The 16,026-nt window shown below is 50.9% G+C and overlaps 1 protein-coding gene across 3 annotated transcripts in view; it reads left to right on the top strand.

Moving 5' to 3' along the window:
* The window catches only part of ARHGAP26 (Rho GTPase activating protein 26), a 404,986-nt gene extending 394,463 nt beyond the window's left edge, over positions 1-10,523 (top strand). For 2 of the 3 annotated variants that reach the window (XM_073221879.1, XM_073221878.1), the window contains one exon: positions 4,676-10,523. In XM_073221879.1, the coding sequence (XP_073077980.1) occupies positions 4,676-4,764 (89 nt within the window). In that variant the 3' untranslated portion in view covers positions 4,765-10,523. The remainder of the gene's footprint in view (positions 1-4,675) is intronic. The other variant, XR_012125172.1, reaches the window with a different exon arrangement.
* Positions 10,524-16,026: the final 5,503 nt, after the last annotated feature.

A 16,026-nucleotide genomic window follows, 5' to 3' on the forward strand; every position in this document is an offset into this window, starting at 1 on the left:
TCCACCAAGAGCACCTCACGCAGTAACTGGAAGGGGAAACAACTTGTGTTCTGAGGAACAGTAGTCATCTCAAAGCGACATGATTAGTGATACCTGGAAAATTCACATGGCATTCACTAAGACTGGGTTCTTGGGATACTTCAATCGGATTCGAGATGGGTTAGACCCACTCACCCCTGGGTGCAGAGAGCAGTAGGGGCTGAGGCAGGGCGGCCCTGGGTTCCCTTTGTTGATAAAGAACATGCTCAGCCGTGGGCCGGGAGCTGCGCACGCAGTGGGGTTACGGGAGAGTTCCCCGGCAGTCTTTCAGCCTCCCCATTGCCTCCCCACCTGTCTCTACTGCCAGACCCCCGCCCAGGCCCCCTCCGTCTCTACCGGGCTTTCCCCTGCTGCCCAATGAGTCTTACCGTGTCTGCCCTTGCCTCTGCCATCCATTCTCTGCGTGGCAGCCAGAGCAGTCTTTGAGAAATGGAAACCACATCGTGTCATCTCCTGCTTCAGGTATTCCAGGGGCCTCCTGTCGCTCTTAGAATTACTGACAAGGATCCCCACGGCCTGGCGCCTGTGCTCTGGCCTCTCTCGCCCACACTCAATATACTACAGCCTCACAGACCTTCTTTATATTCTCAACTAGGGTTGGCAAATTATGACCTGCCAGTAAAATCCAGCCCAATGCCTGTTTTTGTAAATAACATTTTATCGGAACATAGCCACCCACACCTTTGTGTTTACATATTATCTGTGGCACCTCTACGGCAGAATTGAGTGAAGATACATACACACTGATGACCTTGCTCTTTAAGGAAAATGTGCAGACCACAGTTCTGAAACCCCACAAGCTTTTCCCCACCTCGGGGCCTTTGCACTTGCATTACCCCCCGCCTGGCTGGCTCCTTGGGATCGTTTAGGTGTTAGCTTTTGGAGCTCTCCGCACCTATCCATATTCCATCCCAGTTTATTTCTCTCCCTTCATCATTACCTAGAATTACATGCTTGTTTACTGATGGGTTGCCCCTGTCTGAGAGCGGAATCTTGTCTGCCTGATCTATATCGTGTGTGAGGACCTAACATAGTACCTGGCACCTGGTGGGTGCTTAATAAACATTCATCAAATGAGTAAGTGCATTCAGCCACACAGAGGTCTGTGTCCTTTGCAGCTGTGCTGCTTCCCCTTGGGACAGCCAGCCATTAGACATGTCAGTCACACACTCGCTCCTTGTCCACAGTGAGCAAAGGAGGGGAGAGCACATGAGCTGTGTGTGCAGGGGAACGTGGAATATATGTATATATATATATGGATCAAGCTGAGAGAAAGTGGGTGGCAGGAAGCACACGCATGTCAGCAGCAGCTTATACTTTCATATGCTTGCTGGGCTGGAGAGCTGCCAGCGAAGCTCGCTGCAACACTCTCTGTGTTTATATAGCACGTTGGACACTGGTGCAATTCAACAGGTTGGACATTGGCACAGTTCAGCCCAGCAAGTACTTATGAGCATCTTTGATGTCCAGAGCGCTGAGCTGGGCAGAAGCAGCAGTGGCTAAGACCACAGACTCTGCGCCCAGAGCTCCTGGTTTCAGATCCACCTCCATCATCTAGCAGCTGTGTCGCTTGGGGCAAGATGCTTAACCTCTCTGAGCCCCAGTGTCTTGTTGATAACATGATGACATAATAGCTGAAGCAACTCCGCAGTCATTCTGAAGATGAAAGGAGGCGATGCAGGCAAAGCTCTGAGCCGAAGGCCTGCCGCTCAGTCTGTGCTCCACGTGCGCCCCGTCACCCTTAGCCTCGGGGATCACGCTGTCTGTGAATGAGGCATAATATAGCGGAAAAGGGCTCGGTCTCTGGAGTCAAACAAGCTGCGTTCAAGTTCTGGTTCTGCCGTTGTGATCCTGCACGAATCAGCTTACCTCTCTGGGCCTTGATTTTATCATCTGTAAAGTAGGGATAATAATAGTACAAGCTGGGATCTTTAGTATTCAATGATTCAATAAATATCTAAAGCTCCGAGCCCCCGGCTACTTCCCAGTCTCCATTCTAGGTGTTCGCTTCCGTCATTGTGATTCACCAGGCAGAGGGAGTCACCGAAGAATGCTGAGCGATATAAAACAAACTGAAATGCCCTAAAAAGCTAGTGAGGGAAGCAAAGCTTAACACATACCAGCAGCAGCACGGGGACCCACGAGTGAGCTGTGGAATGTCCTCTGAGCATTCCAGGCGTCCGGAGGAGGGAGGGGGCCGGTAACGGGACCCCATGCTGGCATTTCTGGAGGAGCTGAGCCTCAGCTAAGCCTTGATGCGTGAGGAAAGGGAGGGGAGGGCAGCAGCAGGAGAGATGGGGGTCCTGGCACTGCCTCCTCCCTCCATCAGTTAATGAGAAGTTGCATTTCAGTTCTTATTACCACCCTCAGTACAGAGGCATTTCAGCACAGAAAAGCCAAAACCCATAGCTTTCTTTGAATGAGTTAAAACACAGGTCCTTGGGCCGCATTCCTAGGGATTCCTCTTTAGTTGAAGTGCTGAGGGTCCAGGAATCCGCAGTTTTAATGAGCACCCAGTGATTCCGACGCCCGTGCTCGGGTACAGCGCCCTAATAACGCCTGACTTGAATACTCCAGTGAGTCCACAGTCCTACCTAAAGGCTGCATTGTCCCCTGTGACATATCGCTTGTTCTCCAGTTTGCAGAGCCTCCCTTGTCCCCTCTGATTCTTGCCTTACTCTGAAAATGTCATTTCTGATGTTTCCGCCTCATCCCCTGAGCTATGTTTGAACAGCTGGCCCGGAAGGGAGAATGTCTGACCGGGACAGACCCTGCTGCAGAGCGGGGGCGGGGAGTCTTTCTTGTTCATTTTGGTTGGTCGGTCGGTCGGTCGGTCGGCTGGTTGGTTATTCTTTCTAGGTCTTTATCTCAGAGAATGAGCTCAGTTTGATTCTAGTCCTGCACATGAGACGTCTCCCAGAGCTTAGGTGCGTGTTCAGACTGGGCCTTTACCAAGGTTTTGCCAGGAGAGAGCCTTGCCGACGAGCCCAGTGACCGGTCATATGACACGGGGTCCCCTCCTGGCCGAGCCAGATGAGCATTTACCGTGCCCGGCTCTGTGCTGAGGGCTTTCGCCATCACGGCTCCTTGAAGCCTCACAAGAACCCACTTCACAGCAGAGAGTCTGATTGCCACCACTTCACAGGTGCAGAAACCGAAGTCGTCTTGATGCCGGGCTGACGGGCAGAGGGCAGGGGTATTTTAGGGGTGGGATGGGAGGGCCTGGGCACTGGAGAGGCCAGGTTGCTTTTAAGTTGTGTTGAAACTTAACACACTCCTCTTGTGTGGGTGTCACGAACCCAGAGGACCCTTACCACCTGTGGGTTATTCCTGAATGCTCATGATAAGAAATCATGCGGGCATTTTGGAGGCCGATTAATAGATGTTTGCCCTCATCTTTTCCTGGAGGAGCGCGATTAGACAAGGCTGCACTGATCTTCCGTGCCTAAGCCTCCCTGTGGGTCCCCTGCTGCTTCCCCACTCGCCTCCTTTGCTCTCTGTCCTCGCTTGTCCCGTACAGACTGAAACTAGCGTTATACAGTAGCATTGGGGGTGGCATGCTTTTTTAAAACAAGCTCAGGAAGTCACTTAATTAGCCTAGGAAGGGAGTAGGGGTAAATTCATTCTCTCCAAACAGTCTCAGAAAATGGGAGCTTTCCTGATACGTCCAGAGCGAAGGCTCTGCCTTGCCCACAGCGGTCTGGGTATTCCCAGTTGGCAAGCGCAGACCCTGCCGGTCTCCAAGTCCCATGATCCCTTCCTCTTCCTTCCTGCTATTGACTATTTTGCAGACTCAGCTGGATTTTATATAATATTTACAATATCACAGTAGTTGCCATGGAGGTGGACTGTGATGTCACAGAAACTAGTATATATTCTTTGGATATTGAAAAATCAAAAGGGAAGAAAATTCTAAATTTGCAATAGAGAGGGAGAAGACAGATTTCAGGCTTACATATAGAAGGGAAGAAAATTCTAGAGAACAGGAAACACTAAAAGACTATGGGGTGGACAGACGGATATTAAAAGGCTACAAAATGTGAAAAAAAATTGGAGGGAATTTGCAAGAAAGTAGAAACAGAGGCTAAGGACTGAAGGAAAGCAAAAGGCATGATTTGGAACTAGCTGTCTGTAAAGACTAGTTCATAACAGTCCTCCACTGACCCTCCCCCGGTGCACAGTCAGTACACTGGGAGGGCGGGCGGATGGATGACGGACAGATAAATTTACAAATGGAGCACCGTAACTGTGACCACCAGCCCAAGAAATAGAAATCTGTCACTTAGTTTAAACCAGGAACTTCAGAAAGTCCATGAAACTAAAACTTTGAACGTCTGTGTCTGTTTCCCTTTTTGTTATGAAGAACATTCCAAATAACCTTCATCAGAGGGCTTATATCACACAAGAGGTTAGGAACCTCTGGTTTAAACAAATCCTAGAATGATGTAACATAACCAGTAGTTGCCAGTGCGCATGCGGGCACACGCACATGCACGTGCCCGCGCACACACACACATGCACGTGCCCGCGCACACGCGCACGCACACACACGAGCACCACCCCATCCCACCCCCCTCCGCCTCCTGCCCTGTCTGCAATGTCATCCCTTCATGCTGTCTCTCCCCTTCCTGTGCAGTTCATCCATCTCAGGAGCCTGGCTGGTTGGAGGGGACTCTGAATGGAAAGACCGGCCTCATCCCTGAGAACTACGTGGAGTTCCTCTAACCGTGGGCCGCTGCGGAACTGCTGAGCTTTCTCTGGTGTCCATGACAGCTGCTGATCCCAGGGCTGTAGGCCAGTTCTCTTTGCCGCTGAGAAATGCAAGTGACCGACCCTGCTGCTCTCTGTCCACGTGAATGTTTCTGTGAACTCCGGCGCCACTCACCCCCTGATCATCTCAGCTGACTCGCAGTGATACTGCAGGAAGCAGAAGTAAATCAGCTGGAGGCCATTCGATGCTGATAAGCGAGAGAAAGGCTCGCAAAGCCAGGTGGTTCTCTCATTTAGCACCTGATCAGGGGACGCTCACGTTGCTTCAGTAGTCTCCCAAGCCCCAGCCTTCTGGAGAAGGAAGTAGGTAAGATGTAAGTAGTCCCTGAGAGCTTGTGGGGTGGCTGAGTGTGACAGAGCTGGGCAGTGCCTCTGAAGTCCAGGCTGGCTCCACTGCTTCTGTTTACAGCGGGCACTCTCTCTACCCCACCTCTAAGTGCTTGAGACGCCGTGGCCAGGCCGCTGGGTCTGTTTGTTTGCATGCAGGATGTGGGGGTTACGGCGCTGTTTACATATGATCCAATCTCTCACCATCTCTAAAGCAGCCGTTGGCCCAGCATCAGCAGAATTCAGTCCAGTCCTCATGCAAGGGGACACACGCACCCCGTGCTCCCTGCCTCCCACACTAGGAACTTCTCTGCCACCAAGGGCTGCCATCGCCTCGTAACCACGGCAACCTAGCCCGCTCTCAAACCAAACCAAAAGATAACACTCTCTGCATGACGTCCCTCCGCCCCACCCTGTGTGGTAGGTTTTCAAACCTGAAGCAGAAGATCATGGAATCAGAGTGGTCTCCTTGGGCAGACAGATTAGCAGCTGGGACCTATTCCCTTTCTGATGAATTTCAGCAACATCAGGATATATTTGGAGCAAACCCTAGTAACGTCTTGAGATTAAACAGGCTTAATAGTTCTGTTCTTCCATGCAACTACTATTTGTTTTCTAGAGGGTAGTCTGCCAGTCACCAATGGGTGATACCCTCCCTTTAATTCATTTCCTCATGGCCTCCTGTTTACCTGTCCCTTCCCTTGGCAGGGCTACTGACCACTGATGCCCTGGCATTTTTCAGGGATGATTCCTGGGCCAACCCCATGGCCTAGCAGGACATATATGTTCACTGCCACTCAGAAAAAAAGGGAATTGTTTCTCAGGCTATTGACACATGGGACTAATATCATAAGCCATTGTGATTCAGAAAGACATCAGAAGGTTGGGGCTTGGAAGGTGGGATGGGTACCTTCTGAGAAAGAGAATTTCTGGGTCTCGAAGGGGCTGGGTCTCAGGAAGGCTGCCTCGGGGCTGGGGGGGAGCTCGGCCTGAACATTCCACACCCACCTGGCCTCCAAGTAACACAGTCGCCGTTATCTTCCACATTTGAATGTCCCTGCGAGAGTGACTCTGGGCGGACACGCTCCAGACCAATGGGCTGTCAAGCCCCCAGGAGCCTCTCAGGGCGGCAGCATTGCTCCGAGTGTTTCCTGCTTCTGGGATTCCAATTTAGGAAAGTTTAAAGAAGAACAGGAAAAACTTGAATTGTGTTGAATTACTGTATCTTTTTTTTATTTACATGTTTTTTTCGAAAAGATAATTTGTAAATAGAGTGATTTCAAATACTATATGGCAAAGTTTTATATTTGATATTCTTTAAGCTACTTGCTCCACACATTAAAGCTTTGATGCCGAATGAGTGTGTAAGAGGGGGAGGGAGGGGGCGAGGCCGCGAGGAACCGAGGCCGTCCCCCCCTGGCCTCCAAGGGGGAGGAGACGCCTCACACACTCTCTGCCGACTCTGGGCAGGCGTCACGTGTTGACGGCGATGAGTCTTCTTTACCCAGATGTGTTTCTGAGCATTTCTTGGCCTTTGGATTTGGAAATGGAAAGAGCATCTTCAGACAATGAGTTTTTCAAAGAGCTCCTACTTGGTAGTAAGACGAAGCTCAGGATCGGTGAGGCCAGGGGTTTGTTTTTTTTTTTCATTTTTCTTCTCAGGTGTATCTTGGGTACCCCAAGATATCGGGACAGAAGGAGATGGGATAGTGAGACCTCCTTGTAGGTAACTCTTCCGCACATCTTCTAAATGAGGTCAAGGCAGTTTGCAAAGGTTACGGTTTTGTGAGTTCCAAGAAAAACTGGCTTATTAGGATCTTCAGTTCTCAATATGCAGCTGCTTCCCCTTTCCCTAAATGTATTTATGCCCTTCCTGTTCATCTCAGATTTCCTGTAATCCCCACATAAGAGGAAAGACTCCAGAGGGATGGAGATTATGCAATTAGAGCTTCATGGCTTTAAAGCTAAGAGAGGTTTGTCATTGTGATTCAGTTCTCCTCAGCCTAAGGCTTCCACAGCTACTACCCAGGAGCTCACCCAGTGGCAGCTGAGATACTACCACTGAGCCAGGGAACCAGAACTGAGACTGGAAAAGACCAGGATAAGCCTCAGAAAATGGTCGTTGAAAACCCAAGCAGAAAGCGAATGTATGAACAGGCAACCCCTCCTCCCAGCAGACCAACAGCTTGGGGACCTGTCAGAGGGGCCTGCGGGGACAGGCATGCTGGGTACCACTGTCCTTTACCAGTGAGGAAAGAGTGTGACATAGTGCTTTTAACACACTTGCCATTTTAAATTGTCGCCTGCCCCTTGGGACTGTGACCAGAGCTAGCACGGAAGAGCAGAAGCCCAGGCGCTGGCCGCAGGGGTTCCTGGCCGACGCATACCTGTCAGTCCTTGGCCCCAGCCCGACTGCTTGGAAGCATGTTCCTCCTTCCCCAGCTGGCCCTGGTCCGAAGCCAGGGGGAAACAGAGCCACTGCCCAGGGAAATGTTTAGGTCGACCCCTTCCCAGCCTCCCTGGGGCCATGCTGGGCCTGGGACAGATGGCTGCTCTGTTTCCTTCTCCAGCCAGGCTTCCCTCCTCCCCGTTGGCTGCAGAACTGGAGAAACCCTTCAGAATGTGATCCAGCAAATAGGAAGGAATTTGAGGACTAAAAATAGACTGTATCCTCTCTACCAGCAGTGCCCCCACCCCCAACTCCCTCCGCTTGAATAGGGAGCTTTGGGTGAGGTCAGGGGAGCGAAGCAGCTGTCAGAACAGGAGACCACCACCCAAGGTCCCCGAGTTTCCTGGGAGCCTTGCGTGTCCTGTGGGAGGCCTTGGGATCAGCTTGGCACACAGAGCCTGAATCTTTTTTGGGTAATATAATCAGTGTCTCAGTCCTCCTAAAGGTCCTCAAAGAATTCCACAGCTGCAGAATGCCATGCCACGAGAAGGTGACTGGCTTCAAAGCCCTGCTCCCAAGCAAGTAAATTCCTGCCTTGTTCAAGACTGGCAATATTCTTTCTTGTTTTCAAGAGTAAACAGGGATGGACCGACCCTGTATAGCATCACCTTCTTTGGTATCCTATTCTTAGAGCCAGTTTTTAGCTTAGTGTTTTAGTATTTCTACAGCCAATATGTTTTCTTCTTCAGACCAAACTCTTTTTCAACGTAATTCCAGCTCATCTCCTCCTGCTCAGCGCTTTTTGGACAAAGAGAGAAAGAAAAATGAGCGATCAAATATTAGCAGACTGGCATTAGCAGGACAGAGCCATGCTACTGACAAGGTCATTTCAGGCCTTTGCCAGGACTCCAAGGACGGACGTGCCCTACCTGTGGCTCGAAGGGAAGTCCTTCCACAAACTGAGTCTGTGTCCCCTGAAAACAGCAACCCCGGGCACACCAAACGCGCTGTCTTAACCACAGAGCTCCAGAAGCATCCGTGGTTGAGGCTGACTGAAGGCAGAAATAACCCGCTAAAGAGAACTTGATCATCTGTTCATCACTGTCTGTTGGCACCTTTTATCCTCTGGCTTCTTATTCCAAAAGCAAGTTGGAACCACCCAGTTTCATAGGTGCAGGGCTGCCAGTGGCCTCCACGGCACTCAGCTTGCCCTAGGATTGAACGTTTAATGAGCAACCCCATTACCCACAGTGGTAGCCGCGTTGAAGAAACAACAGCCTCTTAGCTGCCTGACTTCAAAAGGAACATCCTAGGTGTTCTGTCTCGGGACCTGTCAATCATCTCTGGCAAAGTGGACAGTGATCGGTTACCTAGACAACCCTGCCCCACGTCTCACACACCCTGCGCTGCTGTTTAAAACTGGGTCTCATGCCCAAATGTGTTTGGCAGTCATGCTGATCTGCTGGGTGCTGAACCGCTTCTCTGTAATTGTAGCATCAAAATGACAACGGCAGCAGAGCAAGGAACCTTGCGCAACCCTACAGCATGCCTGAGACAAGGCTCAAACAAGTAATAATTAGCTTTTTTCCTTTCGCCGCCTACAGTACTTGTCTAACTTAAGAGCTTCCCGGAGCAGAGGGAGAGGCACACAGAGAATCCAGACATCATTCAGAGGCAGCCTTTGCTGAAATGTGGTCTTCTAATGGAAGCACTTATATTCTTGGGAGAAAATGTCTAGATCTAAAGTGATGCTAGGAGCAGAGAGAGCAGTGAATCATACTGAAGAACTTCAGATTTGTTTTAAAAGGGATAAACACAGTTCTTAATAGGAGAAAAAAATCTATCACAGGGAAAGTTCACAAATGATTTTTTTACCAAAGTGTTACAGGATGCTATAAGATGGAAGCATCTTTCAAGACGGAATGCTTTAGAATGCATAGGCTTGGCACCATCCTAGATCCATGGAAGGGCAGTAATTACTACTATGTCAAAATTCTCTTCAGTGTAGTCGTTGAGATCCAGAATATTGATAATCAGAACATCAGAATTACCTGGAGCAGTCCTGGACACATCAGGACATTCTACACCATTCTACATGGGCCATTCTACAAAGTCATCTGAATGGGCACCTGTAAGCAGGCTCCTTGGGTATCCAGATGCAAAGGTCAGCCTCGTACCCTTGACAAGAGGTTCACCTGATGATTCTAAAGTATGTATGTATTAGTATCCGTGTATGTGTATGTACAGCACATATTTACGTGTGTTAAGATACAGATGCCCAGCCAGGAACCCGCATAAGCTGGCAGTTGCTCAGCCTTCACAGCCATTACGGTGCAGATGTTAAGAATTAGAGGAACGCGAGAGGCCGGCAGTTGACTATCAAAGTGATCAAAGATGTAAATTAAGTGCCATTTTAAAACTTTGTTCATATTTATCAAATGATTACTATCTACAGCTATATTCCTTATTAACTTATTAAAACTCATGTTGAAAGATCAAATTCATAAATGTTTAGTAGCTAATACTAGGCTAGTGTTCAAAAGCACTCTAAAAGACCTTTTGTCCGTATTTTGGAGAAGGAAATATGTGCATGTTTAATTCATAATCTAGGCTACCTTTGAGTATACTGTAAAGTGCTGTGTGATATAATATCAATAAAGTACTTAAAAATGGCACTTTAATGTTTTCCTTGAAACCATAAATTATGCACTGTTTTAAACTTCAGTATTGAGTATTGACTTGTGTGTAAAATCCAATTCTGTAATTAAAAAGTAATTTGTGACTAGAATAGAACTTTTTCCCTGTTATTAGTCAAACGGCTTTGCCATGTTGAGGCTTTAAAAAACAGAAATGTGCTTTTGAGTCACTAAGTGTATCTATAAAGAAAATTTCTATCGAGTGGCCTCTGAAATGGCTTTCTTACATTTGGTTGGTTTATGTGACAATCCTTATGAAATGAGTAGAAGTATGATTTTGGAATTAAATGACTTTTCCATTTGCTGGTATGTTTGTTTCTTGGTCTCTGATAAAGTTTTGACATGATGTAATTGTAGTGCTTGTGCAAATAGGCATATAAGACAATGACCAAAGGTCACAAGTCCGGGCTCCTGCAGTCTACTGGCTGCCCCTGAGGGGCTGACCTCTGGCCTGGAAGGAGCTCCGGGTTCCCCTCAGGGCGGGTCAGGTGCAGGGGACTTGAGGAGGAGGTTGCAGGCACCCTCAGCCACGAGGCCCCAGAGAGTCCTGTTCCAGTGGGCACTTCTGACCTTGTCTCCTAGAATGTGTATTGTTTCATTCTTCTCAAATTCAGTTTTCTAACCAACTACTATTTTGCGGAACTTCATTAGCACAGTCTAGAAAAATCAAAAGAGTCGGAACACAAAGTCCTGCCACACAGCTGGGCACATCCTACAGGTTTGAAAGTCACTTGTTTTGAACGTACGTCACCCCAGGCCGCCCCCTGTTACCGCGTTCCCCTCATTCATCAGCTCCCTTTCAGGCGCGTCTGACTGCAGCCTGGGGTCCGGCTTCACAGGCAGACCGTCTCCTGCAGCGAGAGCAAGGCCTCGGGGGAGGGCAGAGGCAGCTGGGGCTCTGGGGGTCGAAGACGAGTCTCCCTCCGGCTGCAGCAGCCTGGCCCGGGGAAGGGGCAGGGGCGTGAGGCTGCCTGGTCCTGGGGGGTGGGGGGTGGAGTGGGTATGTGGATCACATGCAAGCTGCTCACAATGTCCCCGTTTGTCACTTAGTAGACATGGGTTCACCCTTAGGAAGAGCCCACACCCGCAGCGCCTGCGCAGGAATCGAGTTCACACGGTGCCCTGGACCCCCCTCCCAGCATCTGGAGCCGCCACCTGGGTGCGGCCGTACGGTGCCCAGTGAGGCCTGCTGAGGGGCACTCCTGTCTGGTATGTGGAGGAGAACTACGTGGAACATACCTGTATCTCATCTGAGCCCTTGGCCTTCCCAGCAGACTCCCGTCACTCAACTTTCCTGTCTTTATAACAGAAAAGGCTTTTGCGTTCATTTTGCTTCCAGAGGCCGCCCAGAGCCCAGCTCACGCGGCCCACAGGGCCCTTCATGTGTGAGTTCTGGCTGCATGGCCAGGTCAGCAGAGCCCCGCGGTCAGAGGCAGCCTTGACTGATGGTCAAAATGAGGTAAATGACAGATTTTCTTAGACTCCAGACGCGTTTGCTGTTTGGGGAATGAAATCAGAGCCTAAATTCTTTTCTCAGTTCCTTCTCCATCTCCTGCCCAAATGTGTCAGTGTCATCGGCGTGCCCAGCTTTTCATGGCACTGAGGTGAGCTCAGCTGGCCCGCTGTGCCGGGTTGGTCAGTGCTGCCAGGGGTCCAGCCGCCCGGGGGCCCCCAGCCGATGCCCAGTCGCTCGGAGCGGGTGCTCATCGCCAGGGGTGCAGGGAGCACAAACCAGCGCCCGCAGGGGGGGCCCGCCCTGGGCTACAGCCTGTGAGCACCCCCCATGCCTGGCCCGTGGCAGGCCCGGGGACCAGAGCAGGGACGGCTGGCTTGGGCTGGAGCCATCAAAGCCCCGGCCCAGCATACCCACGGCCCTCCGCGCCTCCTGTCGCCCTGTGCAGCCTAAGTACCTGTGTCCTTGACCCCATGAGGCCAGCCCCAGCCTCTGGTTGCCAAAACCCAGGTAGCTCACCTGCCTTACCAGGCTGACCAGCCCAGGAATCAGGGCTTGAATTCACTGGGGCCTTTCGCTCAGTACCAAGTTACATTTGACCCGTCAGTCTTGTACCTACCCTAAAATTAATATTTTTGTTCTGACACTGTCTGTCCCTTTTGTAATTTCTCTAGTAGATTATTGGGAAGACACTTTAAAATTTAACTCTTCCTCTGCCTTTTCTGATCCTTTCATCTGTGAAAAAGAAAGTCACTGTGTTAGAGGCAATGAAGGAATGACAGTAAGGGCAGCTTTCTCCTGCCTTTTCTGTCACGCCGTCTCAGTCCCTCATGGTACTTTCTACCTGTAATTAACTTATTATTTGTCATGAAATGTCTGTGTCTGTCTTCCTCTTAATAAACAGCTCAGTAAGGTCAGAGACCAGGTGTCCCTCAGCCATTTCCACCCGGCACCCAGCCCAGAGCCCGGCCCACAGTGGGTGCCCTGGGGCACCTGGGTGCGCTGCCCGAGCGAAAGAGAGCAGGAAAAGCCCTGCTCCGGACTGAAGTTCCTCCCTGTTCCGCTCTACGTTTCTGGGGGAAAGAAAGAAATCGGTGTCATTGTACTTGGGTATTTGGACACAAGGTAACTCATGACCCTTGACCAGCCGCTGCATTTGCTCACGTCCTGGGACTTCGGCTTGTTGCGGGGAGACTTCCCAGCCTCCCTGCAGGCAGACACGGCCACACTCTTTCCCAGCCTCCTCGCTGGTGCTCGCCGTAGGAAACCATCTGGGTGACCAGCTGACCGAGGGCCGAAAGACCCTGCGCTGTCCTCTGAACCACTGAGGGTTGTTTTATGAGTGTCCTACCAGGCTGGGGGCCTGCTCGCAGCCACAGCCACATCAGAATCACCCCCAAAATAAAAGTATCCCTGAGAGACCCATAAAGGAAATTCCACGCTGTCTCCCGGGAATTCGGCCCGGGGTCTGACGCTCTCACGAGGGGAATTCTCCATCATGCGGCTCGTGTCCATTTCCTCTCTGTCTCTCCTTAGAGTGGAGAACAACCGGCCACCATCTTTTTAGAGCGGTCACCTCCATGTTTATGCTTCCATCCAGCAAACACTTCTTGGCCATCTCTCTGGGTGCCAGGAGCCACTAACACCAGTAAGTGTTAAGGCGTTATCTGTGTCCTCAGGGAGCTCCCAGCTGGCCTCCGGGAGGCAGGTAGGCATGTGCGGTGTGGTGTGGCTACACTCGGGCAGCACGTGGCACGGTGGTCCGGGTTCTGCTTGGGAGGTAGGTGCCGGAGGGGCTGCACAGAAGCGGCACTGGAGACGGACCTTGAAAGATGGAGAGGGGTTGGCCACGCAGGCGAATGGAGCAATACCCCAGGCGTAGAACAGCAAGGGCCAGGGCATGCCAGGGAGAGAGGGGGCAGTCCGCACGCCTGGAACAGGAGACGGGGGGCTTCCCGGAGAGCTGCGGGCTGCTCACCCTCCCTGCCCCCGCCTCGGCCTTCAGGCTTCTGTTTTCTCTCCATGACTGACCATATCCGCTAACGTACACCTACTGCCTCGCTAGGTACCAAGTGCTCCTTTACATGCATCGACTCAACTGAATCCTCAAAACATGAATAAACTGCTGTAATTATCCGCATTTTATAGAGGAGGAAACTGAGTAATGTTCTGAAGGAAGTGGTGGAAGTAAAACTACAGCAGACCTATGTCCCAAGAACCCAGGTGCTCTTTTAAACAGGATCTTATTTCTTTACAGATCTACACATAATTTTACGCAACCGCACTGACGTGCTTTACTTCGGTGCCTTCTGCCCTTGACTTGCCCCTTCCATCCCCCCCGCCGGTCTCCCCCATCCTTGTCACCTACGTCCCCCTCGCACACCCTCTGCAGCCCTGACGCCCCGGAAAGCATGGTCGCCGGCAGATGCTTGGCTTTGGTTTGGCAGCGGCTGGGGTAAGAGCAGGGTGTGCTCTGATTGGACACTGCCTTCCCTCCGAGGGCTCCTCTGCTCACCCACCCGGGGTGCGGAGCTCCCTGTTACTGGAGCCCTGCAGATGCTCCTGGTTCTCGGTGCAGCCCCGGGGGCACCAGCTGCAACCTTTGGCTGGTCCATCATCTTTGAGGACACGGCAGGGAGGCAGCCCCTGCACAGGGTCCAGCCATGTTTTGCTGGCTGGAAATATGAAATGTGCACATTTAAAAAACTGTAACAATTTGAAAATGGCCTCTCTCCCTACCCTGACCCAGCTGCCGGCGACAGACCTCCAGGCCCGTATGGGGCTGCCGGGGAAATCCTGTGAGCGTGTATCTTCTCGTGCAAAAGCCAGTGTTTCTAGCCTCATCTGCTAAGGCTTCAAAGTAGAGAATTTTCTTGGCATTGAGCTTAATGAGATTTGAAAAAGTCAGGCCTAGAGGGGAGAGCATGAGAGATTGAAGCAGAGGACAGGTGAGTCCTCGTGGGGTGCAGAAAGCATCTGACTTCCACTGAAGGTCTGCTTACAGGCTGAAACTCTCACCGAGGCCCCTCGCAATGAGGGGACTGAACTCTGGCATGTCAAGATGCCAGTGACAAAGTGGGTCTCACTTTTGGAGCACTTCCATTATGCTAATTCCTTGACATGCATCATCTCATTTAATTCTCGAAGCAACCCTATGAAACAGGTACTGTTGTTACTCTATTCTGCAGATATGGAGGCCAAGTACTGGATTGGGTAACTTCTTCAAAGTCACTGAGCTAATAAGTAACAGAGCAGAGATTGAGCCCCAGCAGGCTGACCAAAGCTTGCACTTAACTCCCACGCTGTCCCACCTTCTGGGGACAATCTGAGAAGCTCCAACCCTCAAATGCCCTTCGCTTTACTCACTCCCAAGGGAATACTGGTTGTTTCTGCCTGTTTGGCATCCAGTACCCCTTCTTCCGGTGACAGTGCCTTGGTGTTTAGGGAGCCCCCACCACCACCTTCAGCTCCCCTGGGTTGGGTTTACTGGCATCAACCCTTGATCCAGTGGTGAACTTGTAGCCCTGGTCTGGCCTGTGAGGTCATCCAATCCACCCAGCCAAAGTGATTGGTCAGCTCTGGAATGGGCACAGGACCTAGTTAAGTCCCCAGTGCCAGGCCTTCGTCCTGGGACAAGGTGTGCAGGTCACAGCAGGGGAATCCACACTATCAGGGGAGCTTGGTGAGCACCGCTCCCCCCCTCAAATGACTTCTCAGCGTGAGCTCTGTCTGACACTTGTCTTAATTTGCAGGCCCTTGTACTTTATATTGAGTATTTGTTTATTGAGATTTTAATGGTGTTCCTCTTAGAAAAGTCACTTCAGATGGCAAGCAGAAGATGGGAAATATTAACTGCAATATAAAATGGACAAACATGCCTCCAGTTTGATCAGTCCTGGAGTGAGTTCACCAAAAGAGAAACCTTGATACCTGAACTCAGCAAGCAGAGCTTATTTTTTGAATTTTGATGTTTGTTCTCCATTTTGGACCAGAAGCAGCCATGGCTGGATCTCCTAAGAATAGGGAGGAATTGTGTCCTTGAGAACCTTCTGCAGTAGTTTTCCATCCCCACCTGATTCGAGTCATCACCTGACGATTCGGCCCATCCCAGTGGTGCATGAGGGCTGGGACACCCCACCCTGGAACTCTCCTGCACGACCCCCCATCAGTTGTAATAAAGGATGGCAATAAGTCATGCCTGATCATGGTACGGAATCGGATGGCATGACGTGCTCCTCGGCTCAGGAAGGTGTTCACGCAGCCTGGGGGCCGCACCCAGACCTGTTCGACCGTCTCGTGAATGTGAGTCTGAGCGACTCTAGTGTCACCGAGTTCTCACCTTCACCTTTGTG

Source organism: Manis javanica, chromosome 14 (genome assembly GCF_040802235.1).
Source record: "Manis javanica isolate MJ-LG chromosome 14, MJ_LKY, whole genome shotgun sequence".
NCBI lineage: Eukaryota > Metazoa > Chordata > Mammalia > Pholidota > Manidae > Manis > Manis javanica.